The following is a 17,789-nucleotide window of genomic DNA, read 5'->3' as shown; positions in this document are numbered from 1 at the left end:
GCTGAACATGTAGATCTATATATCCTTCCCTGTTTTATTTTTAACTTGTAGGGATGTACCCCAAGGCTTTCTGGGTATTAAACTAGTGCTTGAGCACCGAGCTTTTTCTCTCATACCTTCTAACCCTCAAAAACCTCTTAAGAGAATTTCGATCATCTTCATCTTAACAAAAATAGAAAAGGCACGTAAGAAAGTGGCTTGGATTCCCCAAGTCACACAGAAAGCTAATGACTAAGGAGGTGTGTGAACCCACATCCATTCACTCCTGTAGCCATTCCTTCTTTGATCAGGTGATATTATTGTTGTGACAGAACACGGGATAGGAGCCACAAGAAGGAAGAGCTTATTTTGACACACAGTTTGAGAGTTCATGCCATTCAGCATAATGCATTTGTCTATTCTGAAAAAGTGATGTAATTAGAATTTTGGTTTCTTTAAAAAAAAAAAAAAACCAACAACAACAAGTTATATGAATATGTCTATAATCCCAGGTGTGGGATAAGAGCCTGATTCGCAGTGGGTGATTATGATTTGCCTCGTGCACTAGCAGGAATGTGATCTTTGCCAGCTGCAGAGAATTTAATTCTGGGGTCTCTGGAGAGGGTATAAATGGGAGAGCCCCGAGAGGACCTGTGGAGGCTGCTGCTCCTAGTTCCTGTTACTGAAGTTTGTCAGTCGTTGATGAGCAAAGAAGCAGTTTGATATCCTGATGACAAAGATTGGACTTGCTCACAAGGAACCCAATGCCCCTAGTCAGCAGGAAGTCTGTTTTGTTGGCTTAAAGAGATCTATGCCCCTTTCCTCTCTAACCTTCTCTCTTTCCTACCTACTGTTGGAAGGGTTATAAGGTATCAGGGTGGAATAACAGTTGGATGGGAGACAGAGGTGTTAAGAATACAATAAAATAGCTAAAAATAAGGTTAAATAAATAAATGCCAAAGTGATAAAGTTACTTTATAGACATCCCAGATTCCTTTCCAAAAATATATTTCATCCACTTCATTCATCACTTAGGAGACTGTTAATCAAAAGGTAAACTTATGAAGCTGAGGGGCCATGGTAAGATGCCAGAGATGTCAAACACCAACCTTGCTGACCTCACATCCAAGAACCCTCAACTCGGCCAGGGCTCTACTCTGCTTTACTCTCCTCAGAAAGAACACTAAGAAATCAATGGTCTGCTTTTCTTTCTGACCTGGAAAGATCTTATGGGAAATCTATACTGTGGCAGGAACTGAAATAAAATAGCTACACCGTGCTGTGAAATCATAGGTGAAAGTCGTCCTTGAGTGAAGGTGATGACCCAGACAAGTGAGGGAACCACAGTGTGTCCATGTTCTCAACTGATCCAGGAAGGAAGAAAAAGAACCACATTCAAGGTAGACCCATAGCCGGAAAGAGCAGCTGTGATGGTTTGAATATGCTCGGCCCAGGGAGTGGCACTATTTGGAGGTGTGGCCCTGCTAGAGTAGGTGTGTCACTGTGGGTGTGGGGTGTAAGACCCTCTTCCTAGCTGCCTAGAAGCCAGCATTCTGCTATCAGCCTTCAGATGAAGATGTGGAACTCTCAGCTCCTCCTATACCATGCCTGCCTAGAAATTGCCATGTTCCTGCCTTGATGATAATGGGCTGAACCTCTGAACCTGTAAGCCAGCCCCAGTGAAATGTTGTCCTTGTAAGACAGGGTGTCTGTGCACAGCAGTCAAATCCTAACTAAGACAGTATCTTAGTTGTCTGTGATGGCAGGAGACAGGGGCACTACCTTTCTCTTAATTTAGAGTCGATCCCAGTAAGAACTACATCTAAAAAGAGAAATATAGTAAATATTTAATAGGTTAGTTTGCCTCAAAGTATTTACAGGGTTTTTTTTCTTTCTTTCTGCAGAAGGATGAAAATGAAAAAAAAAAATTTCACAAACAGACCTGGATCGCGTGCCAGCCTCTTAACATACCTAACTGCCGCCAAATGGAAGAAACCCGATGCTTATATATGCCAGACCAAACAGCTGGTCTCCCTAAGGAAGTGGGTTAGCGAGAGGCTGGCAGTCCATAGCTCACTGTGGAAAAGCTCTTCTTCGAGCCTGCTACTTTTCGTATTCTGTTAAAATAGCCACCAGAGGGGAGGACATATGGGTGGGGTGCAGCCTGGTGCCAGATGGTGAGAAGTGAGGGAGAGAAGGCTCCATCTCCCACCACTAAAAATGAATGCCCTCTGGACAGCTTGGAGAGCCAACACAGGAAGTTGCTTCTACCATCCAAACCTCATCTTCCCACTTCAGGTTGTGGGGGACGGACGTTCTGACTTCTACAGCACTCAAAACAGAAGCGCTTTTAATCTTTCACAAAAACACTCTGGAGGGATGATCCGCGTCTTGAGTCAGTTCCCCTGCTTGGGAAGAGTGTTTGCTGATTGAATCAGACACTCTAAACAGGGACAGTCTGTGCCTGGGTTCCAGGGGGACCAAGCTTTAGGACGGGCACATCTTACTCTGACTTCCACCAGATCAAGGAATTTTACGAACAGTTACCCTGGCTTTTCAGGGGACCACTCAATAGGTTTTTCCCAAGCCATGTTGCCTCACATAGCTTATTGCCTTAAGAGAGAAAAGGACGTGTCTTAGTCAGGGTTTCTATTGCTGCACAAAACACCATGCCCAAGATTCAAGCTGGGGAGGAAAGGGTTTATTCAGCTTATATTTCCGTACTGCTGTTCATCACCAAAGGAAGTCAGGACTGAAACTCACACAGGGTGGGAACCTGGAGGCAGAAGCTGATGCAGAGGCCATGGAGGGGTGCTGCAGACTGGATTGCTTCCCCTGACTTGTTCAACTTGCTTTCTCATAGAACCCAAGGTTCTCTATGGGCACCACCTGTCACGGGCTGGGCCCTCCCCGTCTTGATTGCTAATAGAGAAAATGCCTTACAGCTGGATCTCATGGAGGCACTTCCTCAAGGGAGGCTCCTTTCTCTGCGATAACTCCAGCTTGGGCCAAATTGACCCACAAAACCAGCCAGTACAAGGAAAACTGTGGCTCAAAGACACATTGGCATCTCAAACACTTCAGCTTCTTAGAAGGTAGTCTTGCATTCTCTCCAAGGTTCCCGGTCTCCTATCAGAAAATCTGCCTAAGTTCCTCCCTCCTTAAATCGTTGAGATGGCATGCAAACCTGGAACCTTCAAACACAAAGACTACCTCCAGACTCTCTCACCCTTCTCTTCAGTGTCCTGGACGTGGCCAAGGTCAAGAGGGAAGAAAGGTCGCTAAACCTGACTCATCCTATGGGACCCGCTATTTCTGAATATGGAGTTTATTAAGAGAAAGCAAGAAACATAGGGGATGAAGCCACACTGTCGGGGGCCTCCTTTCCCTTAAGACCAACACTCTGGTTAGGATCGAACCGAAGGGCAACTTTAGGGCTGTGCATTCTAACTTTATGAACAAGAAAACTCAGAACTGGCTGCCACCACAGCTCTACAGGGGTGCCCTACAGTTTCCAAGACAATGCTTTTAAATTTAAGAAGCTGACGCTTGTGGGTTTTCACAGGTGTTGTGGGGAACCCCTGCAACAGGCAGAATGTACAGCTGCAAAGGAGGTTCAGGTCCAGACCCCCTTCCAAGGAATCTATTAGTCTTACACAGAGAACTCTCTGCCACCCTGTGAGATAAGCCTCGGAATCGTCACACTCACCTTGCAACCCATACCCTTACGGGAATGGCTCAGTCTCCATTGATCCAAGTCATGGTGGGGCTTTCCACACCACTAGTGGGGCTAAGTGTGAGGGGTGATCATCGTTATTGTGTAAACCTGTCTGTAGCCTTTTTCATTTGAATCGAAGTCACCAAAGCCACTGGTTTTCAGATGCGGAGGTACACTGTTAGCTCACCTTACATTAGATAGAGGTCACAAACCCAGTGGGACTAAGTGGCCTGTTCTGATAAAATGAACTTCATTCTCAAATATAACAACGCAGACGAAATGCTGGTTGCATAATAGATTCTTCCCCAATTACATCCTAGCTAGAAGCAAAGCAGATGGCCTACAGAGTTTAATAAAAATACAGACCTTGTCCCCCACTTTGTATGTTGTTTTAACTGATATTCTTAGCACTGTCTGCTAGGATCAGGCTGTAGATTAAGGTATTGTTTCCTGTGTAAGAACTATAACCACCCATTTTTATAAAAATCAGAACCTAGACTGCCTATCTCCCTTGAGAACAGCCTTAATTACCATCCTTCAATGGTACCCTTTCTACTTTTGGAGAGATTTATGATCTGCTTGCATTGCTGGTATGATGGGTGCTCGCTCAGACCTTTCAGATTTCAAAATGACTAGGAGTCGATCCGTCCCAGCTCCCTTCAGTTTCTGTCACCTATGGGCAGCTGTTGGCCTTCAGAGTTGGCTTGGGATTGTAGTTAATGCTAGGGCTGGTTTGTGTCTCTGACCAAGAATAACTTCAAGCACGTTCATCATAAAGAACAAGATACATTAAACCCTTGACATGTCAAAGAAAACACGAGACCTACAGTATACCCCAATGACAATAGTGGAGCGGAGGAGGATTTTTAAAACTTTAATTAAAAGGTCATGGCTTCAAGACAGCCAACCCAAGACTAGGAGGAACAAGAGTTAGAGACTCAATGGACCAATCAGGAAGATTTCACTGTCGTTACTACTTCAGCACAGTGGTTCTCAATCTCCCTAATACAGTTCCTCATGCTGTGGTGACCCCCCCCCCCGCCATACAATTATTTTTGCGGGTACTTCATAACTGTAATTTTGCCGTTGTGACCATAATATAAATATCTGTGCTTTCCAATAGCCATTGGTAACCCCCTATGAAGGGTCATTCGATTCCCCAGGGGGCTTGAGAACCAAAGGTTGAGAACCTCTGGCTTAGCACTTTGCTTCTCTATTTTCTGAAATTATACATTTCCTCTGTCACTTGGCACCTATTGGTAACCCCTAACCATGTAGCGAAAGGTGCTTACCTGAACTAAAAGAAGCACTTAAAAGCGATACCTTGTCCCCTCTACCCCATATCCGTGCCCACTCCATCCATATCCGTACATTCACACCACCTCCTCACGGCAAGGGGGCTAACCAGGATATAGAATTGGGGAAAAATCTGTTTCGCCTACAGCGTCGCCTCTGAGAACAAAGCTCACCGAATCAGCACAGGTCACTTTAGCTTCTACTGGGAGGTCTACCTTCCGACCAGGACTGCAATGGCAGCTTTACCGCGAGACCTCGGCCAGCTCGTCTCGCTCCTGTAACCTTCAGCAACAGGCTGGGAATTCCACGCCCCATGGCCACCTTATTACACGTAAGGACAGTGTCGTTCGTCTCTTTGAGCCCGCACTAGAGAACAGCAAGAAGGCAGGCATTCTGAGGAGGAGCGGCTGGCCACCCCCGAAGTATCCCAGGTGGTCCCCTGGGACGAGATCAGGTCAGATCCCCATCCCAGGACCAATCGGTTTGGAATCTGCATCCCCCACCGAGAGCCCTCCTCTGCAGAGGTGCTGCAGTGGATTTCGAGTCTCAAGCTTGCCGGAAACCAGGGATATTTCACGTGCCTGCCTCTCTCTCCACAATGAAAGTGGAAACTTGAGATAATTATTTCTCACCTTCACAAAGCAACCGGTATTTACCAGTCACTGAAAAAAATGAAAGGCCTAACAAAGAGGCCAAAATGCCAAAACCATAAAACTGCAAAGGCACATACAATCAAGTCAAATAAGCCTACCTGGCCAAGGCTATTCTGACCAGAAGATCACCTGGTGTCAGTTTGCAAAATAGGACCGGACTTAACAGTAATACATAATTAATCTATCACGCCTTGGGTCTCCTGCATTATTATTTTATTTTATTTTATTTTTTAGGTGCCTAAGTGCTAACAAACCACAGAAGAGCCACGTCCCAAAGGTTATGTTTGGTACACTACAAATGTAATCTCAGGGTCGGAAATGTGACTTCCTAGTGTGATTGTGATAAGTCTTGTTTATTAAATATCTTCTAAGAACATAAGTTATCAGGGACTGTTCGACTAAAAGATCATTTTTCTTTGCTGCATTTCTAGACAACTAGAAAATTTTTAAACATATAAAATATCAGACTAGTATAGTGATGGTACACATCTGCCATCTGGGGCTGAGGCAGGAGGCTAGCAAGTTTAAGGCCAGCCTGAGTTACATAGGAAACTCCTATCTAATAAATAAATAAACAAACAAATACGTATATATATATAAACTTATTAGCAAAGTAGTAGGTAAGATGCTTTATTCATCATCCTTTTTAATATTAGTTGACTTCAGAAAACCAAACGCTACATACAAATACAACACAACAAACATACGTTCATAACTGACCATGCAAAGCCGCCCGTCTTTAGCCTAAGGAGAATGGCTTGAGACCAAAGTGAGACACCTCATCATTCACTGAGTGGAATCCCCAATTCTGCACAAAGTCTACATCATCCTGCATGAGTGCCAAGCCCTCTCCGAAGAACATAGTGCAAGCTCCAATCGATGGAAATCTCCTATTCAAGAATGGCAGTTTGGAGCTGGGGGTGGAGCTCAGTCAGTAGGATGCTTGCCTAGCATACCTGAAGCCCTCCATTTGACACCTCCCACCCCCCAGTACCACACAAACTGCGCGTCTGTAATCCTTGGTGGGTGGAGGCAAAGGCAGGAGTATTAGCAGGGCAGCCTCAGCTACGTAAGGCTGTGGCATCCCGCCTACGTAAGACCCTACCTCAGAAAGAGGGAGAGGCGGGGGGAGATGAGAGAGAAGAAAGATGCTAGTTTGGAAGGATGCCTTTCTAGGAGTACCCAGTCCCTAAATAAGATATGGCTACATCTCAGACCACATACACGCTAACCTCGCAGCACCGAGCCCGCTAGGCAGGCTGTGCCCTTACACCACTGAGGCCTCTCCACAGCTAAGACCTGAGAGTGAGGCTGTACCTGGCTTTCTCCGTGGTTCCGGCCACTCTCGGCTCTGAGGATGGATTTGGGCTTTCGGGACTTGAAGTTGCCCATACTGGTTCTCAGCACTCCATCCACGGACAGGGTCTGTTCTACATGCTGCTGGGCCTCGTGGGAGGGCGGGGCGAGCTCGTCTAGGCGAGCTGCCACCTGTGGGTAATTCTCTTTATTGTCTTCATCTCTGCAGGAAAAAAAAAAAGACCCAATTTAGAATGCACCCAAAACAGAATAAACCAGTTTTGAAATGAGCTGCTGGAATTCACGAGGCTGTTTTTAAAGGGAGCCCAGGTACAAGGCAATTTTTATAGACTTAAAAACCCCAAAAAAGTGAATATCATTCTTGTTTTGTTTTGGGGGTTAGGGGGAGGGAAGAGGTGTTTGGTTGGTTATTTTGCTTTGGGTTTTTTGTTTTTTGGGTTTTTTTTTTTTTAAGTCAGGATCTCTTATATCCCAGAGTAGCCTTGAACTCATTATTACTCAATGACCTTGTACTTCAATTCCTGTCTTTCTTCCTGCACCCACCAAATGCTAGGATGACAGGCATGTACCACCACGCCTATTCCACTTACACGGAGAACTGAACCCAGAGCCTCAAGGGAACTGAGAACAGTCCCACAAATTTCATTTTTTTGTTTTTATTTTGTTTTTGTTTTTCGAGGCAGGGTTTCTCTGTGCAGCCCTGGCTGTCCTGGAATTCACTCTGTAGACCAGGCTGGCCTCGAACTCAGAAATCCACCTGCCTCTGCCTCTGCCTCCCAAGTGCTGGGATTAAAGGCTTGTGCCACCACTGCCCGGCTCATGATTATCACTCTTTCTTCTCTGGACTCTTCGCTTGAAAACGCTTTGCTCCTATGGGGATCCTATTTCCCTCCCACAATCACAAGGTGAGAGCTTCAGGTTATGTCGAGAGATCCCAAATTTATAGATTAAGATTCTAAAGCGCTATGTAGCAGGCAGACCAACTCAAACACTCCCAGAACGATCAAACAGGTCTCTTAGGCAGACTCCTAGCCATTGGCGAAGACAGTTTGCCACATGGATCTGTTTGGACAGGAGGCAAGTCACCCATGCAATTTTTAAGTCAAGTGATTCATATTCCCTGACCAGGCGTTTGAGCAATGCCTTGGACCCAACATAGATGATCCCAATGTGGGGGCTCCCACAAGGCTGAGTTACTGAGAGACAGAGATCTGCCACCCCAGCTATTTTAGAAGCTGAGACAGGAAGGTCAAAAGCTCAAGACCAGCCCAGGAAACTCAGCCACATCTCAAAACAAAAAGTAGAAGAAAGGAAGATGGGAGCTAGAGATACGGCTTAGAGGCAGAGTAAATGTCTTGCATGGTCAAGGTCCTAGGTTCAATTCCCAGTCTCACATGCACACATCCAACTAGGTTCTGGCAGGGATGGCTCTTGTAATTTTCTGTCAACCATCAAGCTCCATATAATATATACTCAAAGGGTAATGTTGTCCTCTGAAACCATTTGCCCTGCTTACACCTCTACGCCTTTTGCTTTCCATAGTCCTAGGCAATACAAGTAACGGCAGCCATAACTAAATGAGGATATAAATTGGGTTCTTCACCTTGGATGATCAATTTTGGATAACTCTGTGAGAACGCCTGCTTCCCAGATGTTTTCCTATGTGCACCCAGGACAGCCCTCTGGTAAGGCGGAATAGGAAGCAACAGTTCTCTCCCCTGACATCTCATGCTGCTTAGACACGTAAAGCCAGAGACAGAAGCGCCAGCGTCCCCAACCCCACCCCAACACACCTTCCTACAAGTGAAGACTGAACTCACGATGCTGGGGCTGAGGGGGGAGACAAGGGGGCGGAGCAATGCCGGGACTGGTGGTCCGCAGCGTGAGCTGAGTGCAGAGAGTAAGGGGCATGAAGTCTCGGGTGGAACACTGAACAAGTGGGTTAGTAGCTGAGGGAAATAATAGTGCTGATGATCCAACTGATAACAAACTTTTTTCTACGGCACCAAAGGCTTTGGACATCCCCAACCAGAGCTGGGAACTGAACCCAGGGCAGGGCTTGTCCTGGAACAGAGTGGAGCGCTAAGCAGCTAGCTACTCGTGTTCTTTCCAGAGAAAGAAATGAACAGCATCTTTTACAGGAATGTTTGTTCCTCGTTCAAGTAGGCATCTGAAACCCTCGATAGCAAAGTCTGAGACGTTCAGTGTGTTTGGTGAGTAACGAAGGGTACGCTGTCAAATTTAACGGAGACGTCATTCCCAACACAAGGCTCTCTTCTGGGGACTCTCCAAAGCTGACATGAGGGAAACTTTCCTGAGGAGACAAGAACCTCAAAGAGAGGATGTTTGGATTCAAAAACATGAGATGCCAGATCCAGATGGCCTCTTTTTCCTCTCAAATCAGAACCAAGATTGAGATCTACCTGAACCCAGAGCAGTTGTCTTCGTCTTCATGTACAGAGACTACTGTGTCTTCGTCACACCTGAGGCAAAAGGGAGAATGGCCTGTCAGATACAAATGCCTGCTGCAGTACAAGCAACCAAAAAAGTTTAGAACCGTGTCAAGGCTGGAGTGAAAAAAAAAATGCTAAAACTCAATGATCCTCACCACAGTCTCTCAAAACTAAAACAGAGTAACACCCTGCTCCAATTCCTGATGTCAGCCAGGCAACAATACAATACCAACTTGCACACACCAAAACTCATGCGCCAAAAACTTTGAGCCAGCTATAACCTTTCACCTCCAACAGCTCTCCATCTAGTCTAAGCAAATGGTTCTCAACCTTCCCAACGCTGCGCCCCTTTCACACCCTTTCACACCGCGGTCTTCACATTGTGGTGACCACCCCCCCAACCATACATTTATTTTGTTGCTTCTTCATGACTGTAATTTGACTACTGTTATGAATCAAACTGCAAATACAGGATATACAGGATATCTGATATGGGACCCCTGGGAAAGAGTCAAAGACCTTTCCCTGGGAAAGACGGCGGAGGGGGGTCTCGACCCAGAGGTTGAGAACAGCCTGGTCTAAGCTAATCTCACTGATGCCAAGGTGTGCTCCCAGCATGGGAAATACCAGGCACCAAAAGGAGTGCACTCAAAGGAGATCTGTACAGGTACTCTGTCCCGTTCCCCAAGGCCGCAACAGCAACCACGGACCTTGGATTGTGTCTTTCTTTTTCACAAGACTTCCTCATTAGCCTGATGAAAAAGTCTTGGCTATTCCCCATTGGGAAAAAAAAAAAAAAAAAAAAAAAAAAAAAAAAAAAAAAAAGCCCTGTTGTCTCCAACTCCCCAGAGGAACCTAGAGCAAGAGTGTTGTTCTCCATAAGAAGGAGAGAGTCTTGGTTCCTCTTCCCAGCCATTCACCCTGCCCCGCCCAGCCCCACCCTGGAACATTTTCCCATCTTCCATTCCTGTTTACCCTTCATTGGCCAAAGCCAGGAGGTACCAGCACTGAACAGGAACCTTCCCAGGCAGATAGATTCACACACACACACACACACACACACACACACCTGTAACGGCATTCACTTTAAGGTATAAATGATTACTCTTCATCCTTAGGTTCTGATGGCTTCTGTGCCTCTGAGATGCTGTGAATTGGTTCCTTATTGTATGAAGCATCTGTGGACACAACTCTACTTATAAAATAAAACTACAATTCTTTTTTTCTAGAGACACCACCGTGGCTCCCAAGCACAGCATTGCTTCCAGCGGATGCTCCAGGAATCCTTGGTTTTCGGATGACTCTGCTTCTTAGGCAAAATAACTGAACAATTTAAACAGAAAAGAGGAGTATTTCCTAAGCCTTGGACTGCTCCGCAGGCACTCAGTTCACCTTTTGTGATGGTTGATAGTGATGGGTCAATTTAACAGGAGTTCCTGGATTATACGGTAACTGATGTGGAAAGACCCGGCCTGATTGTGGGCAGCGTCCTGCCAGGGGCTCATGTCTTGTGGCTTCCTGACTAGATGCAATGTGGCCAGCCTCCTCAAGCTCCTGCCTTGTGCCTTGCCCACCATGATGGACTGTCCCCTCAGACTGCGAGCCAAAATAAGTCCTCCCCTAAGTTGTTTCTGTCAAGTTATCTCACCACAGCAAGACGAAAAGTTGAATCAATATATCTTATGTTTTCTAGGGTTAAGGGCCAACCTGTTCGTTTTATTTGAACGTCCAATTCACCGAGGTAAATGTGCCACAGCAATATCGAATTCCAAAGATATTAACTGTAAAAGCCCTCTTTCTTACCTCTTTCTGTTCTTGATCTGGACAAGTTAGACATACCCATACTCAAATTAGACATATTTTTCTTTACGCAAGTTAGACACAACTATATATCTATACTCAAGTTAGCCATATCTACACTCAAGTTAAACTGGCTATTATACTCAAGTTAGACATAACTATGCACAAGTTAGACATAGCTATACTCAAGTTAGACATATCTACACTCAAAGTAACATTATTTCCAAAGTACACAAGATTTTAGAAAGATCTGGATCCTGTTCTGAGAAATTCTGTGTAGTGAGTAGGCGAATGTAAAACAAATAAACACATATGTGCAAATATAATACAGTGCTTATGTGACATTCAATAGCATATTTAAATATTCATCACTGGAAATGCCGTATAATTAGCCCACAAAATTAACTCAAGGAAGCGCCTGCTCCCTTCCCTTACAGCCTCTTTTTAAATTACAGCTTTTGTAGTGAATTATACAAAGGCCACCTACAGACTTGAACCCTCTTTATCTAACAGAATATTCTGTTCCCTCTGGCAATAAAATAAAGTTGGCCGAGTTAACAAAATGCTCGTTTTGACTGAATAATCTAAACTTCTTTGCTCTCTCAAGTGTTCGACTAGCAATCACGCCATTCTATTTGTCTCATGAGAAAGAGCAAATTAAGGGTCCCAAGTTTTCCATTCTCACTTGTCGTCCATATTCACGCACAGCTCGGCGGTGTGGGCTCTGTAATGTGAACGACAGTGTTTTCCAAGAGTGAAACAGAAGAAGTCACAGAAGATAGAAACCTAGCATCCTCTGTTCTAATCTAAGAACTAGGGTTGCACCCACAGTCCCAGCCCGGAGTTCAGCAGTGCGACCCGGGGACTTGGCGGTAATCTGTGAGTTACTGTTTTCTCCTCTAAGCGTGACGACCTGAAGATGGAAAGTCAGCACCAGAACCTACAGAGGGGTAGGTGCTCTGTGGGCCCTGAAGGCTGGACCAGATTAGTAGAGGAGAAATAGCTCCTAAACAATAGCCAATTGCCACTCAGGAGACACAACTCAAGATCCTTGGCCCAGCAGTGGAAATCGCAGGCCTCAGAACCCATCCCTGCTCTTTGCATGGGGTAGAAAATTTTCCGTTGCTTTCCTAGGGGACCACCGACCCTCACTCAATCAGCATCTCATTTTTGTCTTCTCCCAGGAGGGCCTTAGAACGGGACAAGACCAGCCCACTTATGAAACTGGATTCTGCCATGCAAAGCTATGAGCCGAGCTCTCCGTGTCTGGAAGCCCGTCAACTCAGATTAAGAGGCTTCTTGACAGAGCACGGTGTTCTCTTACAATCCTGTAATGCTGAATGGGAGCTTAAGAGCCGATCCTTTTTCTTGTAGGTCCTCAAAACTGAAAAATATTATATTAGTCGAGGTAACCCATACTCACGAAAGCAGGTGCTGCATATGAGGATCCTGACTTTGATATGAGTGTATTTGTGTAGGAACAGGTAGGGTAGAGGTTGCGAAACTAGAGAAGGTCCACAAGAGGGGAAAGAATAGGAGATACAGATGAGGAAAGGCAGGTGCAGAGAGATGAAGGGAGGGGTGGAGAAAGACAAGTGACTGAAACTAAGGATGTGTGAGAACAAACACTACAAGCAAACCTGTTATTTAGATACTAACGTAAACTCAGAAGAGAAGGGAAAAAAAAATAGCCCATCATGAGGATGCGTTCAGGAGTAGCCATTTGGAAGCATGGCATGTTGCATAAATATTTGTAATCGATCGGGAACTCGACGCAAGGAAATCTCAAAAGTCTCACAATGAAGTAGCATGACTTAATACTCTTCAGATGGCTCGCTGTGCAAGCGGGTCTCCGCCAAGTCCCTAGCCACCAACATGATACGGCCAGTGTGCTTAGGCGGAATAGAACATGCCAGCAAGACAGAACTAACAGCTGCTTCGTGGATGTCTTGGGGGGGGCGGGGGACCAGACAGTGATGGAGAATGATTCTGTGATGGCTGGCTATGGTGAAAGGAAATATATATATATATATATTATATACATATATATAATATATATAATATATATACACACATATATGTGTGTGTGTATGTGTATGTGTATGTGTATATGTATATGTATATGTATATGTATATGTATATGTAAAGATTAAAGACACTTCCAGAAAGTGAATCCTTGGTAGCTCTCCTTAGCAGACTAAGTCAGAGAACCCTTCGCTTGCAATTATCTGGATCTGCTGCACCAACTCCCTCTTTTACTTTTGCTCGCTCTGCCAAGCACAAACAACAGAAAGGGGTGCTCAGGTCACAGTCCACATGACCACAGTCCACACTTTCTCAGTCCAGCCTGACCTTAGGAAGGACTACCACCCCAGGGAAGCCAAGTTAATACCCAAGATTCCAAGACTTTACTTCAGGGAAACTCTCGAGTACCTGCTCCACTCTTCGAAGACCACAGACAGAAGTCACATGATATTGCCAAGTCCATATTCCCAGAGGTTCAGGAGGCAGGAGAACCAGACCTCTTGGAATAATGGGAGCTACAAGTGTGTGTCCATGAGAAGTTATCCTCTCTGGTTAAATAGGAAGAAAGGCCCCAGCTCGCCTGCATGAAGGAGAAATGGTTTCTCTTTCCCTGCAACCCATAGCCCTGATGGCGAAGTCACCGAGACACAACCTCTTAGGGAATTTCCCAGAACCACCTGCACCAGGGCTCTCTGGATCACCTGATTGAGATGAGCAGACTACAGCCTGGCCCTGCCTCAGCCCCATACAGCTCTGAGGGTAGGAGGTGAAATTGTGTAATGGAGCAGGTTGTCTGTAGGGTTCTGGTTTTTTGAAACGTCTCATGTAATCCATGTCTGAAACTGTGCTATGTGTAGCCAAAGATGACCCTTGAACTCCAGTCCAATCCTCCTGTCTCTACCACCAACTGCTGGAGATTATGGTATTCACCACCACCACCATCCAGTTTTTTATATTTTTATTTTTTTACTTTTTTGGTTTTTCGAGACTGGGTTTCTCTATGTAACCCTGGCTGTCCTAGAACTCACTCTGTAGACCAGGCTGGCCCCAAACTCAAAAATCCACCTGCTCTGCCTCCCACATGCTGGGATTATAGGCGTGAGCCACCACCACTTACCATCAAGTTTTGTTTGGTGCTCAGAATCAAACCCAGGGCTTCTTATGCTAAGCCACGCCCCCAGCCCTGTAATATAAACTTTTTTTTTTCTAATTTTATTTTATGAGCATTGGTGTTTGCCTACGTGTATGTCTGTGTGAAGGTATCGGATTCCCTGGAACCTCTGGAACTAGAGTTACGGACACTTATGAGATGCCATGTGGGTGCTGGGAATTAAACCCTGGTCCTCTGAACCCACTGAGCTACCTCTCCAGTTTCTTCTTCTTCTTCTTCTTCTTCTTCTTCTTCTTCTTCTTCTTCTTCTTCTTCTTCTTCTTCTTCTTCTTCTTCTTCTTCTCCTTCTCCTTCTCCTTCTCCTTCTCCTTCTCCTTCTCCTTCTTCTTCTTCTTCTTCTCCTCCTTCTTCTTCTTTTGTTTGTTTTGTTTTTGTTTTTGTTTTTGTTTTTGTTTTGAGACAGGATTTCTCTGTATAGCCCTAGCTGTCCTGGAACTCACTCTGTAGACCAGGCTAGCCTCAAACTCAAAAATCAGCCTGCCTCTGCCTCCCAAGTGCTGGGATTAAAAGCATGCGCCACCACTGCCCGGCTCTCTCCAGCTTCTTGTAATGTGAACTTTTAAGCAGCATTGCCCAGCCTTAATACGTATACTTCTAAAATGTTGTCATCTAACTGTTTCTTGAACCCAGACTACCTCTGACCTGACTCCCATCCAAATATCCACGCTAGGTCTTCTCTTAGCCTGAGGGTGTCTTAACTTTCACAAGATCCAACCTCTTCTCCAGGTGGTGGTTATCAGTTCGTTTTGGAAACCAACGCTTAGAGGCTACTAGGCACAAGTTATTGCGAAGGAGGCACCCATCTAAATACAGTGACCCAGAAACAGACTTTAAAAGCAACACATCTTGAAAAGATGCTGCAGAAGTGACAAAAGGCTAAGGCTGCTCTGATGGTGGGGGGTTGGGGGCAGAGGGCACTGTATAGAAAATGAGTTAAATTCACCCAGATCTGCACAGGCATTTCCAGGCCTGTGAAAAACCAAGAAGAGGACTCTGCCCTTGATTCTTAATTCCACTCCTCCTTTGACTCTTCCCAGGACCTCTGGCTCCATGGGACATTGTCTTAGACCCAGGTATGAAGAACTGAATGTGAATCCCCAGCAACCACTTTAAAGTCAGTCCATCCTAGTGGTGGTACCTATAAAGCCCCGGGCGGGACTGGGGATGGATGGAGACTGGAGGATCCCCAGAGCTCATTAGCCAGTCTTAACCAACCAAAGACTCCCAAGTTCAGTGAGAGAGGAGACCAAAGGAGAGATAACCTCTGGTCTCCAAAGACACCCTTCTCACGCACACACCGCATGAGTGCACGAGGCACACATGCGCCTACATGCACTAGTCATCACAACTGGTCAAGAAGCATCCTTTCAGATTGGACTATCTGACAAAAATAACTCCTAGGAAACTCGAATGAGTGCTTGGACGCGCCTTCCAAGGCACAGAGTTTTTTTCATTTCCATTTTAATAAGGATCGATACCAGAGGCCTGAACCAAAGGACAGCTTTTCCTGCTGGAATTTCAGTGGTCTGGGGAGGAGGCACTGGGCGTGGGTGGAGACAGGAGCCAGAGGACCTTCACCTCTAAGAAACATTAAAGAGGCAAGGGCCTCCTCAGGACAGACTACCATCTCACCCAAACACTTCCAGGACACCGACCTATGCCTGTGTCTCCGGATAGCACCCTCTGGTGCTGCCGGGTGCCTACAGATCCAGGAGCAGGTTCATCTTATTGGGAGGAGGAGACAAAAAAAAAAAAGTTCTGATTTTACAACCACTGGTTCAGGCTGCCCCCCACCCCCTCTGAGCTGTGTCCCACCTGTGGGGCTTTGGGTGTGTTGTAAGTTCCTTAGATTCTTGCATTAGCCGGATGGCTTCCCAGACACTACTCGAAGCCTTTTTTAAAAAGGAACCTCTGTCACTTCTCTGAGGGGAACGTGATCTTATGCAATCAGAACTCCTTGGGGAGTATTCAAGGACAAGACACGGAGAGTCTCCCCAGCATTTAACCATAACAAACACACACACACACACACACACACACACACACACACACACACATACACACCATATGAAAGCTGGAACTAAGAGTCTCCATCTTGAACCTGTGGGCCTGTAACTGGGGCTCACTCTAGGAGTTCACAATGATCCCAAGAATCAGGCCCAGAAGAGAGATATTACCTGACTCTCTCTCTCTCTCTCTCTCTCCCCCTCTCTGTCTCCCTCTCCCTCTCCATCTCCCTCTCCCTTTCCTCTTATCTAAGCCTTTTATAGAGAGGCAAAGTGGCAAAGCATTGTCACTATCATGTCCAGGGTCCCAGTGGGCAGGCCATATAGTGCGTCTTCGAAAGTCAACCGGGTCTTTATTTTAAAGAGACACCCCCCCCCACTTAGATGAGCTTAAAGCAGGATACTAAGTCAGTACCAAAACAGAGGAACCAAGGGGCAAGGGGAAAAGGGCCCAGGAGGCACAGTGGGACCTCAGCCCCACCTCCCCAAGTCTCTGCAACAGTGGCAGGATCTGAAGGCCAAAAGATGCTCTACTCCACTGGGCAAGCATCTTTAGCAAACAGCTCCCAAGCCACTTGTGGCCTCTGTATGAAACTCACGATTCTCTTAAGTGGTGGGATACACAACTTTGCACACACACACACACACACACACACACCACACACACCACACACACACACACCCTGCTGCAAAGCTTTTACCAAGTAGCTCTTACCAAAATTTACTAGTTACTTTTACTAGTTTCCCTACGATAAAATGGAATACATAGAGTTTATACTCCCAGCTTATAGGTAAATCGCATACAGTGCCCAGCAAAATCTACTCTTCACGTTCACTTCTAATATATAGATTCTATTATTAAGAAAATACTAAGGAAGAGATGGCCAGAATAAAAACGAAGCACTATAAATATCAACACACACACACAGACACACACACAAATGTAGGCTGGCCTGGAGTAAAACATGCCTTCCCTTCCCTCCTCTATGAACTGTTAATAGGTTGTTAGGTAAGGCAAGGCGTTTCTCTATAGTCACATTATTGTGGTCAGACGAGAAAAATTACAAAAAGGCATCTAGAAAAGTTTACCGCCCCGTGTCTTAAAAATCTGTACACACGGAGAGGGGAGATGAGTTTACCCTGTTTAAATAGGCTGGAACTCAGCTCCAGCTCTCTCACATCCGTCTATTTGGGGCAAATGCACACAGCATACACGCCATGAAAACTGACACTCATGTTGGCAAAATACAACCCAGCTTCCTTTCTGACATGTCACATAGATTTTTTTTTTTTAAGCTAAGCTCCAAGATTGCATATTTTGGGGCACGGAGCCTCCTGCAGCAATCAAGCCAGGCTTATTACTCCCCCCGC

At 45.6% G+C, this 17,789-nt stretch overlaps 1 protein-coding gene across 5 annotated transcripts in view; it reads right to left on the bottom strand.

Annotated features, from left to right (window-relative positions):
* Fam13c (family with sequence similarity 13 member C) overlaps positions 1-17,789 on the bottom strand; it is a 109,265-nt gene that overhangs the window by 90,577 nt on the left and 899 nt on the right. For 3 of the 5 annotated variants that reach the window (XM_031346598.1, XM_031346595.1, XM_031346596.1), the window contains 2 exons: positions 9,387-9,446; positions 6,964-7,165 (listed from right to left, as the gene is read on the bottom strand). In XM_031346598.1, coding sequence (XP_031202458.1) covers positions 6,964-7,038 — 75 coding nt within the window. In that variant the 5' untranslated portion in view covers positions 7,039-7,165; positions 9,387-9,446. The remainder of the gene's footprint in view (positions 1-6,963; positions 7,166-9,386; positions 9,447-17,789) is intronic. The other 2 variants (XM_031346600.1, XM_031346597.1) reach the window with 1 other exon arrangement.

Source organism: Mastomys coucha, unplaced genomic scaffold (genome assembly GCF_008632895.1).
Source record: "Mastomys coucha isolate ucsf_1 unplaced genomic scaffold, UCSF_Mcou_1 pScaffold3, whole genome shotgun sequence".
In the NCBI taxonomy this organism is placed as follows: Eukaryota; Metazoa; Chordata; class Mammalia; order Rodentia; family Muridae; genus Mastomys; species Mastomys coucha.
The sequence above is the reverse complement of the archived record's forward strand: the minus strand, read 5'-3'. Positions and strand labels throughout refer to the sequence as shown.